The 27,264-nt window shown below is 31.5% G+C and overlaps 1 protein-coding gene across 2 annotated transcripts in view; it reads right to left on the minus strand.

Annotated features, from left to right (window-relative positions):
* LOC130897797 (zinc finger protein 408-like) overlaps window positions 1–27,264 on the minus strand; it is a 115,373-nt gene that overhangs the window by 86,523 nt on the left and 1,586 nt on the right. Inside the window, exons 2-3 of one of the 2 annotated variants that reach the window (XM_057806701.1) lie at window positions 3,426–3,586; window positions 448–646 (exon numbers count right to left, since the gene is read on the minus strand). In XM_057806701.1, the coding sequence (XP_057662684.1) occupies window positions 448–646; window positions 3,426–3,566 (340 nt within the window). In that variant the 5' untranslated portion in view covers window positions 3,567–3,586. Of the gene's footprint in view, window positions 1–447; window positions 647–3,425; window positions 3,587–27,264 lie in introns of those variants that run through there. The other variant, XM_057806702.1, reaches the window with a different exon arrangement.

Below are 27,264 nucleotides of genomic sequence, written 5' to 3' on the forward strand. Positions count from 1 at the left end.
GTGTAATTGTTGATATAGTGGTAATGTAAACAGTGTGTTCAGTATGAATATCATCAATAGTTCCAAAAATTCCAACTTAGGAGCAGGTTTCGGTATGTGTTTCAGATTACAATGCATAGGTCTATTTATTTATTTGTTTTGTTCCTTTATTTTCTAGAACTTTTGGGATATATATATATAAAGGAGTTTGTGTAGCGCAGTTTAGTTCAGTTTAGAATCGTAGTGAACAGACCGAAATAGAAAGTAAGCGAAGACTTTAAAGAAATTATTTAAGTTAGTTAAGTGATAGTGATAAGTGAATTATTATCAGTTAGAGTAGTATATAGTATTTAAATAAAGTAAGAACGTAAGAGAAAGTGTCAATTAATTCACAACACGAATAAAAATCGTATTAATCAGGTGGAAGGTTGACGCTATTAATTATTTATTGATAATTATAATACATACCTTTGACTTTGAGACTTTCGGCAGTTTTAAGTAATGCTGACAGTTGACAGTATTCGACGTTAACCTCGCCTTTGTACATAAACTCAATAAGGGTTCTGAGCTCGGAAAATCGCACGTCTTTAAGGATTACGATGGGGTGTCTACTGGGATGGTCGACGAACAGCGTCTGGAAGTAGGAAGAGCAAGCGGATAGCACTACCTTGAAAAAAAAGAAAACGAGTGGCATTAAGAATATATTATAAATAACTACTCAATTTCAATTATATTTTTTTATTTTATAAACTACTTTACTTTTATTGTGTTTATGAAGGTACTATATAATCAAACATTTGAATCAGATATCTAGTTAAATATATCAATAAAAAAGAGACGTAATCAGAATCCAAAAAATTATTCCATAATTTTCTATTTATATATTCAAAATTAAGACTGAAAAACTTCAAAATTTTGTAGCCAAAAAGTATATTTTATATCTTTGAGTAGTTTGTAACACAACCTCTGTGGAGATGGATGGATACACCTGGCATGAGAAAATCTACTTAGCCTGCTGTACCAATCAACTACTCCATATAAGTAGTCGCGAAATTAGACTGGTGACTGGTCTTTTAAGCGGAGATGCCGGTGCATGGAGGAGGAAGAAGCTGTCGACTACGTTATCGGTGAGTGGTCAGTTGACATACGTTTAACCAAATGGGCGCCCTTAAATTGGTCCACCGACCTCGAAGAGCTCAAGCTAAGTTACCTGATTAACTTTTCCAAGGTAGTTCTTGGTAGTTTTAAGTAAGTCACGGCGGATCTATCAGAAGGCCTATGGGCCTATAACCGTCCACTAACTTGAGTATGAATTACGAAGCCTCAATTATATTTTATCTAATTGAATGTGAACACATAAAAAAACAAGATATTCGAATCTAGATTTGTTTGATCTACCATAGGCTGAGATACCTCATTTTATAAATTTATAATTTTTATAAATAATTTTAAAATTTTATGTACACCTCGTTAACTCACTACAACTGAATATTAAATCATAAAACGTGAATGGACGAGTAAAATATACCTGCCTGTAAGGAAGTTTGGTTTAAACAGGGTACCTGACGTGAACTGAGCCCTTTTTGTACCCCCTTCGGTTTTTTCTAAATTATTACAGTAGTCAGAATCGTCTGAACTAGAGTCATCATTTGATTAAATGACGAAGGGTTGTTAAGAGCGTGATACCACATACTTATCTTCTTTGATAACATGTTCAAGACCGTTTTTCCATAGCTCTTGGTTGTCTGCAGCGAAAACTTTCCTTTACAACATCTTTACTCAGTTCTGGAGACTAATTACATTTTCGTAATTCTGATTTTACGTTTACCAATATTAACTCTATAGGGTTAAGTATGCAATAGTGAGAAGGTAGTCTGAGAAGAGTATGACCCTGTTCTTTGCACAGCTTGCCAATATAATAAATTTTCTCTAAATTTAGACCTTTAATAACAGTAAGCAATTCTTTGTTTGTTGGGACTGTTTTAAGATCGCTGACTCGAATGGGAATATATTTTTCTGAGATAAATGCTAAAATTTCAGCTGTTACTACTACTATTTCGTATCGAGTGGCAGGATCCGTTATCCATAACGATTATTTTGCTTCATATCTTCATGATAATCAGCCGCACAGTTTTAGCATTAGGCATTGTTTCCGTTGTGTACTATAATAATACGTTTCCCTTTAGAACATGACCCAATCAAACAGCAATTTTTATTATTGTCAACCAAACCGAAATTTACTACATCGTAACTGTCAAACCATGTTTCATCTAGATAAATTTATTAGAACTTCGGAAATCTTTTATCTGACGCAAATAATCTTGTCGCCATCGAACGATCTTTGATGATTCGGTTACTGCAATCCGTTTATTCAGATTTTGTGTTTAAAACCACATGATGACAAAAATTGACGCAAAGTTTCTGAACTAGTATAATTGTATTTTAGATAATCTGCTACCTTTTGCTGTATTACTTCTAATGTCGCAGCCCTTTTCTCCTTATATAAACTTCAACATCAGAACTTATATTTTTAAGTATTTTTTTCTAAATTCTACTTTATGAATTTTTAATGGATGATTACGTATCTCCATGTAGTGTATTGAACGGAATAAATCATTCTACACTACAATCTGAAGGCAAGAGGCGGCTCGTGCCCAATGGTTAACAATCCGTAACTTCTACAGGGATAACCTGTACAATCTTAAGATAGCAAACATGAATTTTTCAACCGATTTCTTAACAAAAAAGGTCTATGAAGAAAAAATATCATAAATTTTAATTATTTATTGAAAACTCTCACAGGAGGTACTAAAACACAATCAAACATTTCTTGGAGAACCAAAGAGTAAATAAAAAACATTTGGACTACATACTATCGAAGATATTACTGGCATAAGGAAAAACTTGAAAGAGCTAAGAAAGTTGCAAGCGTCTTAATTTGTTAGTGACAGTTCGCTGAAAATATTTTCAAAACCTGTCTTCAATAATTTTCACATTCTAAACTTGTTTTGAAACGCATGATATGAACAAGTACAGTTGGGTTGACGACACGTTATTATTTTTCATGGGGGAAGTAAATATGGCTTGGAATGTCACAAGTTGCTTTTAGTTTTCGCTTAAAAATTACTGGATTATTATTTACCGAAAATTAGAAACATGGCGGGTTTTGCTTGCACGCTAATTCTAATTTCCTGTATTAATTTGATTAGAAAATAAACGAGCATCACGAGGTGATCGCCGTCAATAGGATTAAAAATATCTCTTCACATTAGCGAAGCAAACTAACTATACTCCGATCTAAGTCCGCACTTAAACAACAAATTCACCTTCTGAAAGTGAAATCAAATTTTCAATCACCAGTTTTCTGAAAGCAAATCTTCCACAGCTTTTAATATAATTTAGTCATAACAACTGATACCTACTTAGTTATAATAATTTTAACGTACCTTGTGAGCTCGAATTGAGTGGCCCTCCGAGCAGGCCAGAGTGACGTCGACTAAACTTTCGTCCCTCAACAACTGACTAAAAACGCCTAGGAGGTTGCTCTGATGATTGTTCCACCTCAGGCAGTAATGCTCACTTCCCATCTCTCCTGACGACAACCACACTGTAACAAATAAGATTTATATTTCTGATGATTTTTTACAAGATGTAAATTTAATATTTTTGTGAAGATGAATTAACTAAATTGATTATTAGACTATTTCGCGTCGATATGAAAAGGTTTCTATTGCATAAATTTCAATATTCCAACAATAAAGAAACTTGAGTTCATTATTCTCAATTTTTCTGAAATAATGTTGTGATACCTCAATATTATTTCACATATTCGTGACGAGAGCCTTCAGGGAATATGGTATAAAGGCTCTTAAGAAGGATACACCATATTAAAAAATGAAAAGACCCCCTGACTGAAAGTTCCACGAGTGGCTTTCTTATCCCTAAACCACCGGAAAAATGGAAAAAATGGAGAAGATTACAAGCTTCAGATTATATCTGGCAACTGAAGTAGCCAAGTTGGTGGACTCCTCCCACCTTTTCTGGTAATTCCGATTGTGGTTTTCTTCATTTGTTATTACACTTTTATTTTATTCTGCTATTTTCTGGTAACATAGGCTCCGACTAGCTTACATTGAGGACTGTAAATTGCAGGACTTTCTCGATAAAACTGTCAGGTGCTTCACTACAGCATTTCCTCTGCGTCCTCGTAAAACTTTGTCTGTTATCAATTATTTAAGGAACAACACGCGTTCGTCAAACACTCGACCCAGACGAACTTAATAATTATTTCGTGAACGTTACTAAGAATATTAGCTCTAAAATATCTCCACATCGTGATGCTCTTTCTTTCCTTGCTCCTTCTAAAAGAATCAGTGACAGTGTCTTCCTTAAACTTGTAGATTGGAGCTAGTGCAAACTATACTCCACATTCAAAACAAGACTGCGGCATCGATGGGTTATCAGTTAAGTTATTTTTGAATTTTCCAGAAGTGATGACGTTTTATGTTCACTTATCAACGAATTCTTTGAAAAGGGGTTTTCCAATAATTGAGAGACTAATGAAAAACCGTCCATTGCATTTTCTTTTTGAACATAAAATATTGAAAGCTCAAAAATCTGGATTCCTACCTAATAAAAGTACTAATGACGCTAGTTTTCTGTTCTCACTCAATAATAAATTTTACTCGCCTTCGGTTGATGATGAAATTCTGAACAAATTAGAATATTATGGCATCCGAGGTATTTTTTTAAAATGGTTTGTATCTTATCTTAAATGTAAAAAACCACTGGTACGAGCTAAAGGTGAAGTTACCAGTTGGTATTGGTGTACCTCAGGTCTCAGTTTTAATGATGTCACAGACTTACGAATTAATGTTAAATTCATTTTAATTGCGGATGACACCAGTGTAACCTGGAGTGATCTAGATATACAAGCTTTACATTCTACCATCTCATTACTATTAAGTCCTGGTCTGACGCGAACAGGTTTTATTTTAACACTGAGAAAACTTTAGTTTTATCCTACAAAAGAGTTCTACAACCGCTGAAACTCAACAATATCTTAATACGATCCTCAAATGCCATCAAGATTGTTGGTCTACACATTAACGGCGCCCTTTAATGGTCTGTACGTGCAGAGATCTTGGCGAAAAAATATCCTCGGTTTTGCCATTAAATCTAGGTATTGCTTTAACAACTTAATAATCATTGTTCGAATCACATCTTCGCTATGGTTTGCCTTCCTGAGGGTCTTATAGTCTGCACCTCTTCCAATCTATTTTCCAATTTCAAAAAAGACCTATTCCATATATTTATAGTATAAGTAGTAGAACGCATTGCTATTTTAAAAAATCCAAAATTTTAACTCTCCCTGCTCTTCTTCATTTTAGAATCCGTTCATTTGGTTTGTAAACACTTTCACAACTAAACTGAGAGATCCATTTATAGTTATCCTACTAGAAGAACAAAATTGGACATTAACTTAATTATCTTTGATCTGGTAAAAAATTTCTTCAGCTTTAACCAAAAAATTATTCAATCGGCTACCTTCTGAAATAAAAGTGGCAAATACATTTAATAAGTTCCGGAGATTGACAAAGGCAATTTATATAAAATAATATAAAATTAAGTCGCTTTGTCCATACCATTGTAAAATTTTCTTTTAACAATAAAGCTTATATCTCTCACTCTTAGGTAAACCTAGAAAGTCCAAGACCGGCTTTAGAAAAATTAATTTAGGGATTTGTATTGAATATTGCACCCTGTATAATTCAATAAGTAATTTCTAAACTACATGAATAACCAATGAAAACGATATAAGCGACAAGGTTGTCACATTTTCATACAATTTTTAGGTTTACGATCAAATCTTATCAAACATGGAACAACCATAATGACGTATCACATAATAAGGTATTAATTTAAATGAATATTATAAATTTTGATAATTTTAACTGTGTACCATAATTTTGTAGCTTCTGTTGCACTTAAATTTCTTGGGTGCTGTTAGGTAGAATCATTTTTATGGTTATTTAATATCCTTTTCAGTTCCTGAGTACAACATATTCTAATATAGTAAAAGTTTGTAAGGTTCCTTATGACTCACCATGTATACTAAAAGATATTCAATAGAGGCACCACCTGTTTTTTGTCTAATGCCTCACTTTATGTTTACTTATCCCTAAAAATCAGAAAATAGGGGAAAAAAAGGTAAAAATAAATAATAAAAATAAATGTAAAAATTTAAAGGAGAAATATGATAAATATAAACAGGAAAAAGTTAAAAAGGTTCAAAATGTGAATACGAGAGAGGAGGAAACAGATTAACAATTACGAAACGAAAATGGAGTTGAATAGATCATATACTACGGGAGCCAGAAACAAATATAACCAAACAAGCATTTAATAATAATACAACAGGCAGAAGGAAAAGAGACAGATATGTACGAACTTGGAGAATGAACTGCAACCGAGGTTACAGAAATAGCCAAAAATAGAAGAAAATGGAGAGCCCTTCCCAACAAAATTGGACGAAACCAACAAAGAGACGGATGGAATAACGACCTCATCGTTTTACAACAGCTGCTGAAATACCGACAGGTGCCCTTCGCTCCTCGGGGTTTCAAACGACGATGATGAAAAAAATACAAAACTACAAACTAAAAAAGTAGTAGTACAGGGAATATTGAAACAGCTACATATACAAATAAAAAAAGAATACAAATGTAGCCAAATATAATTTACGAAAATGTAATTTAAGTAAAAAATTACAGAAACTTAGTCATGATAGTTACCTAAAATTGAGCAGTGCGGTTGTATCATATACTTACGAGTACAACTTAAGAGTGTGAAAAATTTAAAGTATTCTGGTAAGATTTATAAGGCCTACAAGAAAATATTGAAAAGAGGAAAAATTCAAAATTAATAATTAAATTAATTGAATAATTATCATAAAAAATAAATAAATAAAATATGAGATAAATTAGTGGTTCCTCGTCTACATCTCTTAGATGTCCATAGTAACCATATCACAGAAATGAATTCAACGAAATGGAACGATTGGTATGCTTCTAACACCATAGACTTAGATTATGAACTAAATTTGATCAATTTTTTTTTGGATGTATGCTTGAATTTTAGATGATTTAATACAATTATATCCAATAGTGTTACTAGTTTCAATAATAATATCTATGAACTTTTTTTTTCGCGAGTTTGGGTAAATTTCCGATTCAATTTTCAATTAATACTAGATGCATTTTTCGCCGAAGGCGCAAAATACTAATTTCTTCAGGAACACCAAATGAAAATATATTTTTTCATATCCTTCTCTTCCAGTAAGTCAGTTAGATAAAGTAAATTCGCCATAAAGTGAAATTAATCTGAACGTAAGATATATATTAAATGTCAAATGTTTAATATCAAGTCCCAGAAGTATGTTTTTCTCGTGGAAATTATTATGTTCATTCTAATCAAGTAGTGTGGTTGAAGTGAGCTTTTTATAACAAAAATAAAATATTAGGAACATAACATACATCCATTTTAAGTAAATATTTTTTGTATAAAAGGGATTTCACTTGTTTAATTACGTATATCAAAATTAAAATCAAATTTATATCATTTCGGACTCATACAAAAAGAACAACCAAAAAAACAAAGCGGAGAAAAGATTTTTATAAATACATTCTATATAATATTTATTGTAGCAACCAAAATTGTTAACCTTTCATTAGGCACAGTTTTTTGTAACTCGGTTAGTCACGCGATATCTCTCATATGAATGTATTATATGACGTGTTATTTAATTCTGATATTTTTACAACTAAATTAATTTCAAGAACATTGTACCAACAAATGTTCACCCAACTTTTATTATCAGAATCGACAGTTATTGCCTATTTAATTTAAAACTGAAAATGATATTATATCATGCAATCACACCGTTTTAATACAAAAAAGAGAATACATTTCAAAAATGCTCGAAATTTTAACAAATTTTTTATTTTGCAAACAAAAGTCCTGAAAGGTGAATTTTCCAATTCCAATTTTATTATGCTTAAATGATAGTATGATTAGTTTTAAGTCAATATTTTTTAATTTTTTTAAATTGAAATGGTCAATTCTAAAATTCATTACATTTTTCAGTTCGGAGTGTTCGCACTGTTGAATATATCAACAATCAGTGAGGTAGTTTAATATTTTAGGCAACTCACCAGGTATCTTTAATCTCTGTAGTAGAACTATAATAAAAATCAAGTTACCTGCCGTATGTCAACCAAAATATCTGCCAACGTTCAATTTAAAGTAAAAAAGTTTTAAATACAAATTATGGCTACTTTGAGAGTAAACCTAAACATAAAAATTCTCATTTCGTGTTTAAAAATGAGAACTCGGCAACAGGAATGCGATTTGTTTAATGCAAAGTACTCAGAACGATTTATTAACCGATAAACGGTCACTTAAATCGAAAAGAATTCCAAGAAACTAGTCATGTTGAAAATACTTAACTTTGGTCTTCCTAACGTGATACTTTATGTTGTTTTATTTTCAAAATCCTTGGCACCAAAACAAAATTAATTTTTTATTAATTAATCTCCTCTTTCTGCGAAAATTTAGATTTGTTCTGATCTGGAAGGTGAATTTAACACCAGCCAGTTCGATAAAAGCTTTTTAGTAGTTCTAATCATGGATTCACCGTAAGTACATCATTATTCAATTTTGAGGATGATTCATTAACTTTTTCTAATACCTCGTTTGTATGTATGTTCACACCTTGTTGCATACTGGATAAAACTGGAAGACTCACTTAAACAGAAGCCAACAGACGTGCTAAACTCTCTCAAAGAACCAGTAGTTTCGTAGACCGTTTTTTAAAAACGAGTGGACGGGAGGGCACAAAAAACACATTATTTGTGAAAAGATGCTCATTTATAATTTTGTTATTGGGATATAAAATGAGCTCGGTAATGTTTTTAATTATTAGCAATTACTTATTAACAGAAACTTAACTGTACTTATCAGAGATATCCACGAAGAGCAGATATTTTATTACATTTTTACGGTAATAACGTATATTCCTCATTTACATACCAAATTGAAGTTAAACTACGACAACTGTCAACTTTGGATTATGAATTAACATTCTTCGCGTGAAGATGCAGTCAATACCTCCAACTTCCTTCGAGTCGGAGGTACAAACCCCAATTTTTAAATGGGAAGTATAGGTTTGTGATGTACCGTTCAAAATGTCTGCCAGTTCTCTATTTTAAAATGCTTTGCTACAATACAATAAAAACTGAAATATAATGATAAATATACATATTCGCGGTGGTGTCATGAAAATTTCGTACAGCGAAGATTGCGTACAGCTGGTATTTAGCGAAGATTGTATACTGCGCGCTAGGTTGATGTTTGACGATGATAAGACAAGACTTGACCTTAGAAACATTGGAATGTGATAGGTGAAGGAAACGAAGACTACTAGCTGTCGACTAGAAACAATTGACTTCTACAACAAATCAGTTCTTACTTACTACATTTAGCTGTAGCTGACTGATAACTAATTCTATTATATAAGTTAATCAATTTAAATAATATATAGCACACATATGTTGAATCAAAATAAGTTAAGTTGGGTTAGGTTTGAGTAGGGTTAAGTTTTCTTCGCCTATCGCATTCCCCTGCCTCAAGAGTTCTGCCTTGTCTCCACTTCATTAAACCTTCCACATGGCGAGCAATCTTCACTAAATTACAGTTTACAAAATCTTCGCGTATCTTTAGTCTTGAAAAAAACTAACTCATCCAACATATTAAGCATGATCTACTTAATTGTAAGTATTACATTGAAATATTCCATTGAGTTACTAGATCTTGATAAAACCGAATCACAATTATTAGATCAGGATATACATTTGTCGAAGTTGGAATGACATCATTTTGAAGCAGCTTCAAATTATGTTCACTATTCAAATTGCTTTTAATAATAAAGGGGCCAATGATATGATTTCCAAGAATCCCTACCTGAATACTAACCTTTTAAGGGTATTGTAAGTGTTTTTCTATTGACCAAACTGGAAATTATACCGATTAGCATAACCGTAAAGTAAAAAAAACTGAACTCAATAGAAAATTGACCGTCTTCTAATTGGATAATATTGTTATCCAATATATCCATCAAACGCTAACTAAAATAAATTTTTCTTTCTAAAAATTGTCTTCCATGAGCTCCTAACTAGATATCATTTTATAGGAATATATTTTTCTTCAAAAGCGTGCAAGGGTAGAAGCATCGCGTTCGATCTGTGCTCGATTTGAAAATGATGTAAACTTCTTAAACCGAATTGTTACTATGAGACTTGGGTACATTTCTACGATCCAGAAACAAAGCAACAATCGATGGAAGGCGACACTCTGGTTCTCCAAGACCTAAGAAGTTTCGTGTCCAAAAATCTACTGGAAAAGCTCTTGCGTCAGTTTTTTGGGATTGCCATGGAGTAATCATAATTGATTTTTTGAATAAGGGAAGAACAGAATCTGGAGATTACTATTCGATATTACTGATCACTCTACGGGAATAAATTGAAGATAAAAGACGCGGAAAGTTATCCAAAGGTGTTTTGTTTTCGCAGGACAACGCCCCTACACACAAATCTCACGTTGCCATGTAAAAAATTAGTGATTTAGGGTTTAAATTACTAGAACACCCCCTCATCCACCAGATTTGGCTCCGTCCGACTATCATCTCTTTGTTTTTGAAAAGTCTAGAGACGTTGCAGTTTCGCTGTAATAAATGTATCTAATTAAGAGGAGAATATGTTGAGTAATAAAATATTTTGACATTGAAATTTTGTTTGGTTTTATAGTAGGCTAAGAATTTTTCAATACATCCTCGTATGTTTACTATCGATATATGGTTAGTCTCTAGTTTTATATCATAATTCAATGCATTGTCAGTTGCATCTGCATTATATAACCAACTTGTCAACACTTCTTCTCTAATATGGAGGGTAGAGGTGAGGAGAACCGTCTTGAATGGGGGATGAGTTGAAAAAGTGTCCAGCTGTAAACAGCAAATTATAATACGAAGACTCACCAACATAGCGCTAGTGTAGCAATTGGAAATGATATGAATTTAGCAGTTATATATTTTATGTTTAATTTTCGAATGAATTTCTATATTAATAGTTTTTTTGAAATAGTTATGACTTTCAAAAAAGAATTCAATTTACTATCCTACTCTAATAGATTGTGGCGCTTTTTTTAAAATTCTTTCACTTGCCGTTGAATTGGCTGGTTGGCCAGATTTCATATATAATTTTTTGCACTTGGGGTTGTCGTAATGGATCCATTTTTCATCATCAGTAACAATCCGATGCAAAAATGACTTCTTTCTGTGGCATTTCGGACATGCAAAACCGCCTTTCGACGACTCTCGGCTTGAGTTCATGTGAAACCCAATTTCCTTGCTTTAGAATATTTCCAGCTGCTTTTAAACGTTTTGAAATGGCTGCTTGAGTGACACCCAAAGATTCTGCGAGCTCTTTTTGTGTTTAGCAACAATCTTCATCGAGTAATACTTCCAGTTCTTCATCTTCAAACTTTTTTGGCTGCCCAGGACGTTCATCGTCTTTATATCGGGCAAACCACTTTTGTCACGTTCGCTCAGCTAGAGCATGTTCACCATAAACTTCCACCATAATACGATGACCTGCGGCAGCATTTTTCTTCATGTAAAAGTAATGAAGAAGAACTCCCGCAAAAACACTTTTTCATGAACAAAGTTCAACATATTTGAGTGAAATAAAAATTATTGTTGTTAACGCTTCAAATGAATGACAGACGTAGACAGAATGAAAGACGTACAATAACAGTAGCTTTCCAATGCAGGTTCGCGATATTGGACGATGTAATATTATACAATTTACGCCATCTCCTATCAAACCGCACAAATTAAGTTATAAACCCAATACTATAGCGCCACCTTAATTTGCTTCCTTTCAACAGACACTTTTGGATACACCTAGATGGTTCTCCTTACCTCTACCCTCCATATTTTCTAATCAAGAAATTTATCATGCAATAGTCAAGTTACTTTCAGTTGTGTTTGGTTTTGACCTCCGTAAATATAGCTACAACTGTTATTTTATGCATTTCCGTTCATCTAATCATTTTTCATTATTGAAGTAAACGAATTTCAAATTCTGACTTATTATTAGAATACAAATTGCTAAGGCAATTTATGCAAATTAAAGTTGCCCCGGTAAATCTTAGTATATTATAGCGAATTTCTGTAATTATATGATTTTACATTATTTCAACTCTGTGTAGTAACTGAAATAATGAATTTATTCCAATCGGCTTTTAAACACTGTATATATTCGTTATTAGACACCGGCAATATTTTCATTCTACACTGATCTGTTGTTTCCGAGCTCCAAATATACAACTTTTTATTATCTTTGTTTTATGCATGTGTACGACTATATATTTCCTCTTCTATAAAGAATCTTTAGGGGCTAGTAACCCTTATCTGTGGGTATTCTTACGCAGGTATATGTGGTTTACCCCGTATAAAATATTTAATATATAAATGATTACGGAGGCTGTTACTTAAATTTTGAGATATGGCAACACTGATATGAATACGTCAAATCTAACAATGTCATCATAAAATTTGACATTTTTAATGGTGCACGTACTAAGAATGTGTTCATCAATCAACTCGCTTCGACTTTTGGTGATTAGGCACCATCTCAAGTCATCGTGTTTTACTTACAATCGGCTAGTGGGTCAGAAAACATCTATACTGTGAGTAAACTAATATTGCATAAGATTGGGGCATGCTATGGTATTAGTTCGCATACATTCAATATCACATGAACATTCGGCTATCAAAAATTAATCTTCGCGTTGGATACCGCATAATTTGATAATCGCTCGGAGAACGGCTCGTGTCGATTAGTGCCAAGATGAGCCAAATTTAACAAAACTTGTTCGCGCACACGAACGAAGTACTTCGAAGCAAATGGTCGCGGAATAACTGGACATGTTCCCACCGATCTATTGGAACAACGTATAACCTTCTGAATGGTACACCAGCATTTGTTCACCAGAAGTGTTGGAAAAAATCAGGGAACCAATCGCAGAATACGAATCATTCTCCACTACGACAATGCGAGCTCTCACATATCAGTTCAAACACAAACGTTTGTGTGAACAGTACTTTACAGGACTTATTTGGCGTCCAAATTAATTGCGAAGTAAACGTTTGTCTTGAGAAAATGGTTGATGCGTTCAAATGGAAAAAATGCTTCGGCTATTGGTTCAAATACATGCGTGCGTGTATTGATCTCAATGAAGAATATTTTGAAAAACAATAAAGCCATATCCAATTATAAATATATGTTTTTATTTGTCACAAAACGTAAGTACCAACCCTCGTATACGTTACGAACGTAAAAATGTTATAATTATGAACTGTTTATACATGGCTACGACGAGGTTGTAGCCAAATTCGCAGAAACAACGGTTACTTTTTGAGTTCTCCCTGTATACGCATGAAGTGTACAGTTTAGTATATTATTGATGCTATTCATAAGAATTAGATAACCAGAAATAATGCTTTTTATTATAATAGGGCTTTCAATATTGAGCTAGTGTAATATCACTGATTTCCAAATTTAAATATTATTTTTGAGGATATGCATTAGATTAACAGAATAAAATTTGTTTCATTATTACTGTACCATAAACTTAGCAGTTTCCATTCTGGTGATATTTTAATTTCGCACATTACATGGGTCCTAACAAGAGAATCTAACAAAGAAAACAAATAGATAAAAAAAAAGAAGAAACCAGAATACGGGTATATCTTTATCGGTAACGGGGTTACTGACGTGTTTGAATATGTTTGCGTTCCAAATGTTTAGTTATATAATATCCCCCTATATTGTAAAACAACAGCTCATAAGTTTTCAAAAAAAAAAAAAATAATTAATGGTAAAAACGACATTAACCGACAAAGGTTTAGTTAACAAAGTTGGTAGCCAACAATCAAATTATAACGAGCCTGTATTGTATTGGCTTGTCTCATATTTTTTACATGTATGGTACGGTCGGTCTTACATAATATGAATCTTCGTAAAATTCATGAATTCATGACTCGAACATAAACGCTCACAAAATTGTTATTCGTCATTTAAATGCAATTACTAGAGACATAAAATTTATTGCATGCGGACGGACACGAACATAAAACATAACGATAATCTATACAACACGATCAAGAATTTATATTTTTTTTTCATATATTATCTCAACTTAGCTGATCAAAACAATTTTTAGAACAATAGAAAATGTTTGTATAAATTCAATAGTGTGCATGATACTTTTTGCAATGATAAACTTCTCTCGAACGATTTCTGCAGACGACAGTACTAAATCTACAGAGCTCAGAGACCAAGATAATTAAGACAAAACCAAATCAAATGATATTGAAAGAATGAAAGAGGAATAAAGTATAAATAGAGATAACAAGCTAAGTTTCAACTACTGTGCCAGATCGAAGGAAACATCACTTGGTCTACGTTGAAAAATATCCAAACATTCGTTTGAATTTGTAAAGCGAGCGAGTTTTTGATCAGAATTATTGAATCACTTTCTATAGTTAAGTTGGAGTTTCTGGAACCGTTGGCGATATTCATACTAAATACACTATTCACACCAACACTCTCAATTACACTGTCTGACGCGCGTTTCGATAACCAACTTATCATCTTCAGAGACTGAAGGTAAACTAAAATCTAATGTCGCGAAAATTAATTCCAGCGGAAAAAAATATCTTGGCGGGAATCTTCACATTCATTCCTTGACTATTAAACTATAGTAAACTATAGAATGGTCTGTAAGGAGTTGATCCTTTGTGCATATTTAAGCTACTCTTACATCTAGCAATTTCAATGCTTTCAAATGCATCAACAATTTATTATTGGATACATTTTTTAACAATTTTACATTGGGAAAATACTGAAACTCTTGACTGATTTGCTATTTACCAATACCAATTTTAGTATATATGAAATTAGCTGTAGTGATTGTGGCCGAAAGTATATTGGGCAGACTAAGAGATCCGTTATCGTCCGGTTTAAAGCGCACATAGCTCATTTGAAATATGGACGGATCGGAAAATCAGGTATTGCCGATCACGCTGCCAGTCACAATCATGACATAAATATTAATAATGTAAAATTGTTAAAAAATTTATCCAATAATAAATTGTTGGATGTATTTGAAAGCATCGAAATTGCTAGATTTAAGAGTAGCTTAAATAGGGACAAAGAGCCAATTCCTTACAGTCAACTCTATAGTTTAGTAGTCAAGGAATGAATGTGAAGATTCCCGCCAAGGAGTTTTTTCCCGCTAGAATTAATTTTCGCGGGAGAATGTTTATTGGTGGGAAAATTTAGTATAAAACAGGTAAGTCAAGTCATTAGATTTTAGTTTACCTTCAGTCTCTGTAGACGATAACTTGGTTATCGAAACGCGCGTCAGGCAGTGTGATCGTGAGTGTTGGTGTAGAGGTGGTGTAAATAATATACATATTCAATATTTATATAACTACATTTAAAAGCAGACAACCACTCTTTCAAATCATTCATGAGACTTGAGTTGCTAAATATAGTGTTTTTTACAGTATTACACTATTTTTTCTGAATTATACTTTATACTTAAACAGTCACATAAATTTGTTTTTTCTACGACCGTGCGTTTTAACCCACTTTCCCGCACGCATTTTAGTTTTGAAAGTGTCACTTTCCCGCACTAGTGCGGGAAAGTAAAATTATGCAAATTTTTACCTTATTAGATAGTTTTTTGCTTCTGAGATTATAACTATTGTTACTACAGGTAAATAAATATTTACGAAATAGTCCATCAAATAAAAATTAAACCTTTTCTAGCTTTTTGTAGCATTTTTAATTTTTTGAAAATATAAAATAATACAGATATTTTTTATATAACCATGTAATTGTTACTAAAACTTCAAAGTTGTTCAAAACGTCATGGAAGTGACCGAAGTGACCAAAGTGCAATCTTGTTCTAAATTAAACCACATTAAACCGAATCCGATACAATAATATTAATGGATTTATCCGACGAAGAACTTCCCGAAGCCATTGTGAAGGCTGCAAATGAAACTAATTCCGAGCTGTTACCTGCCAAATGACTTAAAACCATTGCCGTCACCGTCATCTTTATGCGACCTGCAACCGATGCCATCCTCATCGACGTCATCTACCTTCCAGTTGAAACCAAATAACTCCACTGGACCGGCAATTCTTACTAGTCTACAGAATGCAACAAATTGTGTTTTCAATATTAATATTTATAATAATTAGTATTTTTTAGTTAAAGTTTTGTATATTATTATGTTTGTTTGAATAAAATAATTTTAGAAAAATACTTTTTTGTATATACGGTCGTAGAAAAAATAATGTTCCTAACTCATGCGTAAAATGTCTTTCCCGCACTTGGCCGCTTGCCCGAACTCCGCTCCGCGTCTTTCGGGACAACTGCGGTCGCGTGCGGGAAAGTATCACTTTCCGCACTTGTTAGGAAAATAACTATTTATTTAGTTACAGGGCGCTCACTGCTCAGTGCAGCGCAGCCACAAACAAAGCACACTTTTCTGAACGAATCTGTCAATGTCAAATATTCAAGACTGTCACTCACTGACAGACATACGATTGTGGGCGTTCGCAGTACATAACCTCCTTTCGCGTCATTAAACTCTTCGGCCCCATTTGATCATTTTGAGAAAATTGTAGATTGTCTCATATCTACTTTCTGCTCCCGCCATCTCAGTATTTACTGAAAAGAGTTTTTTTAGCAAGTAATGCTAAGTGGCGGGAGGATAGAAATTGAGCCTCTATTAATTTAATGAAAAATGAGCTCCCCGTTTATTTTAATTTCAGTTAAAATTGCGGTAAGGCGTATGAAGATTTTAAAAAAGTTGTGCAAGAATCTCTAAAAAATATGTATTCAGAACATTTTTCAAAAATACTGTTTTAAAAACGGAAGATTATGCAGCTCGGGATTCCAATTATGAAATGAAAAACAAAATTAAAATATGTATTTACAATATATTTCAGTAAAAAATATTTAACATTCTAAACACATAAAAAAATTACATTTTGTATCTACAAGAGACCTGTTTTACACATTCATATTATGTTATTTTATTTGACTAACCTAACCTAACATAACCTAACCTAACCTAGCTAATTACGTATGTGCATTATTTAAAATTCATTTCTCTATTGTATACTGTTTATTACCTATCTAATGTTAAAATGCTATTTGAAAGGATTTAGAAATTCTAGGTTTCAATTTTGTGATTCTCCATCTTAACAAAGTGGATTGGATACTTAATTCCAGGTAATATTCCGTCACGACTTTTATTATGTACTCGAACTACCTTTTCGTTTACCTGAAATATCCCTGAAGTGAGGTGGCGCATATCAACGGATTAAAAATCGTCACGATTTGTAGGGCATGCTTTAATTGGCATACAGATAAAAAAAAGATTTGGGGATCGACATATTGGTAATGACAAAAAGGTTTAGGAGAAATATTACAGATACAATTTAAACAGGATTAGACCAGTAAATCTAGATTCATATCCATACAGTTTTGTTTTTCTTTGTTTTCCAAAATTTTGAGCATTCTAATAAATTATAATATGCTTTAATTAATCAAATAATGAAACACACTTCAATTGCCCCCCTATATATATTTCTATCTGAAAAATAACAATTCGGTTGTGAGAATTGATCATATTCATATTTTTAATTTGGTGTACCAGTTATAGGTATTGAACCGTTTGTATTCTCAGTAAATTTATTTTATTTTGATCAATACAGTATAACAGTATAAGAATTGAATGGAAAGTATTGTTATCCTTTAGTTTCTAACCAGTGAAGAAATCAGCCCTCAAACATTTCGAATTCGATCTATCTAAAGCTCTTTATAGACAGTTGTTTTTATTCTCATCAAATATGAAAAATCTAGAGGCTATGTTTTACAAATAATAATCGATTTTATAAGTTTCTATACAAAGAAATCTGGAAACGCTAAATCGGGCGCTCATGGCAGCCATTTGTCGTATAATCTGTCTGTAAGAAATCTGGAAATGCTAAATTGGGCGAACGTGGTAGTCATTTTCCAGATAATTTGTCAGCTCTTATCTAAATAGTATAAAATAATATGTTGGATGTCTATTTTACAAGTAGAAGTGAATAAGGTCTTCTACAAAATCATGTAAGAAAACTTCCTTCACTGGAGCAAACTCAAGTTGAGCTCACTAGATATTTCTCAGTGAATTTATATCCAATATTAACATTCCTAGGTTTAACAGCAAAAATTATAATTTTCTTTTGATACTGTGTGTTAACTTCCCTGAAACGTCGCTCAAGTAATGACAATATTGATTATTAATATGCCCATTCAGAGTAAAAGAGCAGTCATAAGTAAATCATTTTTTTCTGAATATATTCTGGTCTTCATTTAAAGCCGTAGCCGTTTCACAACATTATAATCTTACAAAATTTTCGTAAAAAATTGTTGAAGGATTCGCATTTTCTACGTAAGAAATTTGTTTAACATTTCTACTAGGGATACCACTCTGCGTGATAATATGATGTGGAGAGTTCTGCAGACGTGCATGTGTTTCGGTCCTATACAAAAACATGCTGAACAGTCCTTGAAATATTTTTATATTTTTTATTTGAAGTACAATCATAGCAACAGCTATCAAAGTTGAGCTCATTCTCTACAATAGAATTTTTCAAAGTGAAAAGACTATCAGGTTTCAAAATTAGGAATAGTTATTATATTTCGGAATACGGTCTATATTTCTTTAACTATTTGGAAAAGGAAAATTTAACATTTTTTCTCTACATTATTGATTGATTGATTGAAGAAGGAAATCACAATTGAACCACCCAAGAACGAAGAAAATCCTCTTTCAGCAAAATAATGTTTTATGTCACAAATTTGTGTGGAAAAATTGTTTTGTTCACTTAATTGAATATTTGAAAAATATTCATTACGATTCGATCAAATCTAGACTTTATTAGACATTTTCCTCGAGGCGGTTCTGAAAATATTCATATTTCATCAATATATATATAGTGAAATACCTCCTTACAATATACTAAATCCTGAAGAATCTAAGTATAATTATTTGAAAATAATCACAATAAACTAAACAATCAATATAATCAAAACTGTAGTTAAATTATTTGTATCAACTTGAGAAAGACAAACCTTTATGAGATACTAGTTTCATAGAAATACTATAATTTGATTAAATTTACCTGATTGTCATATATCCTATAGATGAATGTTCGGTATAGCTTATTAAATGCACATCACATGATTTTGCTTGAAGGAAAAACATTCATTCCTGTTAAAAAAATTAAGAAAATAGTCTGACCTCACAAGAAGTGCTTCGCATGGATTTTTCAGAGAACAGATAATTTTAATGAGAAATTTCAATTACTTTCATGGAAGATTTACTTCAAAGAAGGAGTGGATTACCCTACTTTAGTAGCTGCTTTACGTCTACTTACGTTCTCACTGTTTTTGGTGGTCCAGGATTTGTCAAATTACCAGTTTCCCTACCGATGAAATATATTGTTGATTCGCAAAATGGCTAAAAATAACCGAGTATGTATTGTTTCCTTAAGTTCCCATCACATGGTAGGATTACCATGTGATGCCTTCACTATAACTACGTGTGTTGACATTATTCAGGAAGAGGTGATTAAACACGTCTTGATTAGATTATATTTTTTGTGCCGTATAGAATATATGTTTGTATTTCGCTGTATCGTCGTCCTAGTCCTTATTTGGTAATAAAATTTTTATTATCAAATGAAAATAAAGATCCAATGCTACAACAAGGATTTCGTTTCAAAACACAAGTGTCTCACGAAAAATTATTTCTTCTAATTAATCCATTCACGCATAAAAGCGACATATTCTAAATAGCTAAGAAATTAAATTTTTAACTTAATCAACGACGTTTTTTAAAGTATATGACTTGCAAATATGTACTATGTGTTCCGTATAAGGAGTACAAATTTAATGCGTTATTCTCCTTTTACTTAACCATATATAAAACTGTAAATACGAGGCTTATTCAGAAACTAAATGCATTATGTTCATAACTATAACTATCTTGTATAATACAATATTATTACCTTTATAGTTTTTTAGAAATTTTACAGTATAAATAATTGAGTAATTCTATCATTTCCAACCAATTCAAAGGAAATAATGTGAATTGTGTGTAATAAAGCAACGAAATGTATCATTTTTAGTGGTGAAAATCTCTGGATATTCGCCAAATAATTTGTAATCTTAAAACAAAATCTTGAGATAAACTAACAGACTGAGGACAGTGATCAAACTAAATGAGAGATTATGCTTAAGCTCCTCGTGGATCTACAAAACTAATGTTCCAATTCAGCCTTCCCGCAAGACAATCCTTTCAAAGGTACTTATCACGTTCGCGTTACCTTACTAAACATAAAGTAACAGCCATATTAAGAAGATGAAAAGTTTTGAAAAATAAAATATAACAAAATAACGAAATAGATGAGAAATTAAATAAAAATACCAGGACTAAAAGAGAAGCATATACAAGAAGTGACAAAATAAACGGAAAATAATATAATGGAGAAAATCTGAAAATACTATGAGAGAAATATATATATAATTAAAAATTAATAAAAATGCCTATACCAGAATCAATATTTCATGTAATCAATATTTCTGTCAACGTCAATAAAATCTTCACAAGAATTAATACATTCGAAACCACCGAAAATCTTAATTAATTAATGTAGGTAAAATTTTATTATTGTTATACATTTATTCATTTTTCTTATATTGTATTTGACGGGAAATATATTAAAGTTAGTCCACTTTGGCATTTCATTGCCACGTTCCCAATAATAAACCCCTCTTTTATATATATATACAGGGTGATTCATTAAGAATGTCCAATCTCTGAACTGTAGATTAAAATTTATTGAACTTTTTAGAAGCAAATAACTCGATAACCGATTGAATTACACGAATCAAAGAGTAACTTTTTTTTGTAGAATTTAACGCTTTTTAATATTTTTTAATTATTTTAGTTGTAAGTTTAGCCCAAAAAAAGTTTACTTTTCACTTATTTAATTAACACAAACAAGTGTAGCAAGCGCCCTATATTAGCAATGTTGAATTAGAGTGCAAATTATGATTCCTCATTCCAAAAAACGTAAAATTGCCAATTTTCAAAGAGAAATTGTGAAACAATTAAAAATTATTGCGAAAATCAAAATTTAAATTTAAACTTTGAACGCCCCTAATCTCGGAAACTAGCAATATTTGCATAGAGCATGTTGAGCAGAATCATCATATTTTGAGGTCTAGAATCTACAGTTCAGAGATTGGACATTCTTAATGAATGAAATTTCTCATTTCTTGGACCTTTTGATATATTAATGCATCTAAATGTTCTTGATTTTAGGTCTCTGTTTCAAAATTAGTTTTTTTGATAGTTTTTAAAAGAAAGATAAATTTTGACGTTTCGATTTTTCTTTATCTCTTTATCAAAATATTCTATTGAACCCGATAATTTGCATGGCCAAATACTGTTCTGAATCATCAACTCGTTGTTGTTTTTGATCGACTGAAAAAAAAACGCAGAAAAGGTTTCTCATGCATATATTCATTCATAATTGTGAACACACTGCCTTATGATATCTTCACGGCATCAGCTATCAATTTCAATGTACGTTCAAATATAACCAATTTGTGAACTTTTTTGATGTATTCTGGAGTAACTACCTCAATTGGACAACCAGAACGTTCACCATCGTTGGTATCTGTACGACCATGTTTAAATTCAGCAAACCAATAACAAATGATTCTTTTCGATGGAGCAAAGTCCGGAAAACTCTTTTGAAGCCATTGCTGAGCTTGTACAGTATTTTTTTATCAAGAAGTAATGATAAATTAAGACACGAAATCTGTATCTGTATATCAGTATGTCTTTCAGTCACACGAATTATAGAGTGATGTTATATTTTGGTAAAATATTCTAGTTACATCAATATTTACGGTTACCATTTTGTGTTTTATCAAAATTATAGAGTCCATAAACACCACATGGGGCACACTAAACTTGGAAGATTTTTTTATTTCTGAAAGTATCACTATTTCTCACGAGCGCTGTAAGTGATTTCAAAATGTATTGAGAACCATTGCCTGAATATCTATGCACACACACACAGTTTCTGTTGGTAAATGGTGCTTAAAGTATTCGGCCAAATCTCCGTAGTAACTTAGGCAAAGGCAATTAAAAGGTTAAAACATACATTTTTCTTTTTATAAATGTACCTATATACACGGTTCGCACTTTGTAATCGAACTTTTAATCAATCCGGTAGCGTTTGCAAAGAAAAGTCCACCGAGAAGGTCTACAATTTGCCAGAGAACACGTCTATTGGAATGACGAACAATGTGGCACCGCTTTCTTCTCAGACAAAAGCAGGGTCTGCTAGCTGATAGAGATACAGAAGAGGGCGAGTTTACAGAAAACCTCGAAGTTTTGCATCAAAGAAAAGTGGCTTTTAGTGAAGGTTGCTGGATGGTGTGGGCAGGCATTTCAATAGAAGCAAAAACCGAGTTGGTTTTTATGGAAACGGGAGCTTGAGAGGCGAAACGATACATAGAAGAAATTTTAGTGGAATGCGTTATTCTCTACGTCAGTTTCATCGGCGAAAACTTCATCCTAATGTAGAACAATGTCCGCCCACACACCGCAGGTACGTCAGTATTTACAGGATGTCGAAATTGCAGCTATGGATTGGTCAACCCGTAGCCCGGACTTGAATTCTATCGAACATTCAATTTATGGAATGAATTTAGAGAAAACTTAGGACATCCTGCACCAGCCACGAAATCGGACTTCAAAACGGCGCTTACTGAAGAATTAAACTTATATGATCCATTAAAAAGTAATTGGAAGCTGATTGGTTAATTTCATGTAAATGATTATTTTAACTTTGTATTTCTGATGTTGTTAATTATAACCCTTTTTCATTGTTTAAGATTCCCTTTCGTTTGATATTTTCCTTTATATAAAAATTACTCAATAACAACAAAGACCACTCATTATAAGGTTAAGAAAAATGACTTTGAGATGTTAAAATCAGATTTTTTGCTAGAGTTTCGATCACGAATGTAGTAGTTTCTGATGGTGAACGGTGTCAAATACCTTTGCTAAATCTACGTACAATTTCCAGTAGTTTTTTCTATTGATTGCATTATCCTCCATTATGAACTTGTATACTATATATATATAATAATTTCAATTTAATAAATATTTAATGAAATAGTGAATAATTTGAGATACGTGACATCAATATGTGACAAATTAGGTTCCAGTTTATGGAACAACTGGTGACCTCATACAGTTAACTACACCAACACACCATAGGAGTAAACTGTATTTTTTTTTCGGTGGAAGGTAAGAAGGAAGTTCTTATTACTAAGGGCAAAGGTGACCCGAATAACGAATAGCAATATTAATTCTTAACTAATTATTTAAGACATAAAAATTTGAAAAAATCGATTCCAAATAATTAAAAATTAAAATAAGGAAAATTTTCTCTGGACAACAGAGCAAAAAAAAATTCAAAAATATTGATTTTCTCTATTATTTTAAAACAACTTTATTAACAAATTACCTAAAAAATGCATCAAATATGTTAATCACTGCCATTGTTTAATGCCAAAACATTTTTAATTATGCAATAGTTACATAAAGTCAGTCAGTTATATATATATATATATATATATATATATATATATATATATATATATATATATATATATATATATATATATATATATATATATTATATTGGTCTATATTAATATTAATATTATATATCCTTAGACTAATTGTGACGCTGTCTACATAAGGCAAACAGCTCAGTATTTAGAATATATACTAAGAGGTCATCAATACGATACAAAAAATAGAACTGCATTAACGAACGATGAAATATCAAAAAAACATAAATTCAATTATAAAGATTCAAAAATTCTTGAAACGGAATCTAATACATGATAAAGAGAATTTTTAGAAATGGTTCACATTCATAAGAACGAAAAACCTATAAATTATAAAAAAGACCTAAATAATTTAAGTAAACTTTATAGCTCTATTTTGTAAATTCTAATAAATTTAATATATTTGAGATGTGGAAACCAAGGAAAAATTAATTTTTCTTATTGGAACAAAGTGCTAAGTTAATTTTATCCTTATTTTGATATTCATGATGGTGGTGATCTATAGATCAATATAAATAAGCAAATTGTTGAAAATTTATAGGCCAATTATTTATACCTTTTACCCCATTTTTTATGCCCATGGAAAAAATTTGTTAGTTAACAATTGAAAAACTTTTTGAAAAATAGTGATTTAACTTTTTTTTCGGGGCTCGATTCCTTCAAGTGTTAAGAAGAAACTAGAATAAAATATCCTGCTATTTCTGACAAACTTTGGGCTTCATATATTTATCCAAAAACACGAAGTATTTCTTATAATTCTTTGTGCGTAAGATGCAATCTGAAATTTTACTTCAAAGAACACAATTTAAAACAAAATGATTCATTATTAAATTCTTATTACGTACGTTTTACACTTTGGATTCCGCTGGATCAACTATGGTTAACTCATTCAAATTAAAATTTCTTACACTTTTTGACAAATTTTAGGCTTTCTATGGTTATTCAGAAGCACCTGTTATAACCCTTACACATCTAATATTTTTTAAGCGAATCAGTTTGAAATTTTATTCCGACGCAACTAAAAATGCATAAATATGAAAGAACAACTTAAAATGAAATTACTCATTCTTGAATCCATTTTAAGTACGCTCTAGATTTTCATCAATTGATTCCGATGGATTTATGAATTAACTTATTTAAATTGGAGTCTCCTTCTCTTTCCGACAAACTTTGAGCTTCCTATGAAAATTTCCGGAGCAATCCTCGCAGTAGAGCGATAGAAATATCATGAAACTCTGAAGAGTATGGTAATTTATTATAAGAGAAATCGAAATTTTTTCTTCAATATAATATGGCAACTTTCTTTAATTTAAATGTGTGGAAAGAAGATATTTTACATTGTAGTTCAATTTTTTTCATAAAAATCCTTACAAAACTCAAAATTTATTTATTCTCAGAATATATTCTGTTCTAGGAAACTTAATCATAAAAGTAAAAAATGCGTTTCAATTTTTTACATCAATATTACTAAAAATAAGATTTACTTTAAGATAACTGGACAAAGTATCTGACTTTACTAAACAGGAGGTACTTCGACTTAAAAATTAATAATCCAAAATACTCGTGTCTTTTTTGAGTTATTGATACTAGAAGCTAGATAGGTTAGACTTAGGATATTTACCTTATATTTTGGAATCCTGTAGAAATAATTAATATCTAACAAAAAGGCGACAAAACATCTTTAAATCCTTATGCTGTAATGCTTTATCACGTTCATGAATTGAATAGCTTATTCAGTATTTCTAAATATAATACAAAAAAAATCAACCAAGTACTGTTATCTCAAAAACGAAGCAAATATTTAAAATTTATCGGTTATATAATTTTGGGTCAATTAGAAAAATTGCATGATCAATTCGTAATCATGTCCTGTATAGGAATATTCAATTATTTTTGTATGTATAAATTGAAAAAAAAAATTAGTTAAAAAATTAGAAAAACACACTTAGATATCAAAAAAATTTAGTCTAGAGTATAAATAACAGTTAAATGAACTGAAAAATACGTTTCTTTAGCAGACCATACTAAAAATAAGGAAATAACTTTTCAACACTTCAAATAAAGGTGAAGTGATTATTTAAACATATAATTTTAATTGGAAAAAGTGTGAAGGGCTTAACAAGATGATTTTGTAATAAGCACTCATATCAGTAGATCGAAGATTGTTTGGAGAATTGTTTTGGCTTTCTAACCACTCTGCACCTATTTCTAGAAAACTATACATCTCATTACTCTACTGTCAAAATACGTGGACTTCTCCCAGAGTAGGCTAATTTTCTAATGTTTTTATGTTCCACTTCCCAAGGTGTTAGAGTACTTCAAGGTACCTTCGTTGAGTAGATGCTCTGCGGTCTTCCAACCTCCTTGATGTTTAGGCTACTTTTAGTCTTTATAAAATTATCAAATTTTGATAAAAACTGAAAGTAGTAGGCCTTTAGACTAGAGACATCTAGCCCGAACAAGAGTTTGTTATACCACTCTAATGAGACGTAATAACGTCGAAACTCCTTAGTTGAGATAGTTGAGGTATTAGCCAGGAAAGGAGGTTGTTTTCTCATTTGAAGAACGGCATACATTTTATTTTAATGTGAATCGGTATGAAGAGACTGAAGCATACAACTTCATGTGTTGCAATTTACTTTCAGTTTTTATTTTCAAAATATTAGAGTCCGTTATTATCTTTGAACAAAATTATTAATATTTACTTCATTCTGTAAATTGATGTTTCAATTTTTTACATCAATATTACCAAAAATATATTATCTAGTTGTAGTATTGAGGTGGCGATATGATATAATGAAAATAGTGATATTTTTTTGATATTTTGATTAAATACATTTTTCTAGCAAAAAAATAGCATTAACTTTACTAAACAGGATAATTGATTTTAACAAAGTAAGGTAATCATTTCTTCCACTGAAAAATAATATCTAAATCTGCTAAAAAGAATAACATGATGTTTCACACAAGAATGTCGTTAATTGGAGGAAATATGCTGAACAAACATTTATTTTTTTCGATGATGAGCTGAGGAGTTATAACAGCACAAGGGAAACAACGTTCACTTTAAGATAATTGGACAAAGTATCTGATAATATACAAAAAAGTAGGCTCAACTTTACTAAACAGGGGGTACTTAAATTTCAAATTTTTTTAAGATAACTCGCGTCGTTTTTGAGTTATTGACACTCGAAGTTGATAGGTTGGAATTAGGATATTTACCTTATATTTTGAAACCCTGTAGAAGTAATTAATATCTAGTAGAAAGACGACAAGACTTATTTAAATCCTTATAAAGTAATGCTTTATCAAGTCATTTCATTAATTGAATAGTTTATTCAGTATTTCTAAACATAAAACAGAAAAAATCAA

The sequence above is a fragment of the Diorhabda carinulata genome, chromosome 9 (genome assembly GCF_026250575.1).
Source record: "Diorhabda carinulata isolate Delta chromosome 9, icDioCari1.1, whole genome shotgun sequence".
Taxonomy (NCBI): domain Eukaryota; kingdom Metazoa; phylum Arthropoda; class Insecta; order Coleoptera; family Chrysomelidae; genus Diorhabda; species Diorhabda carinulata.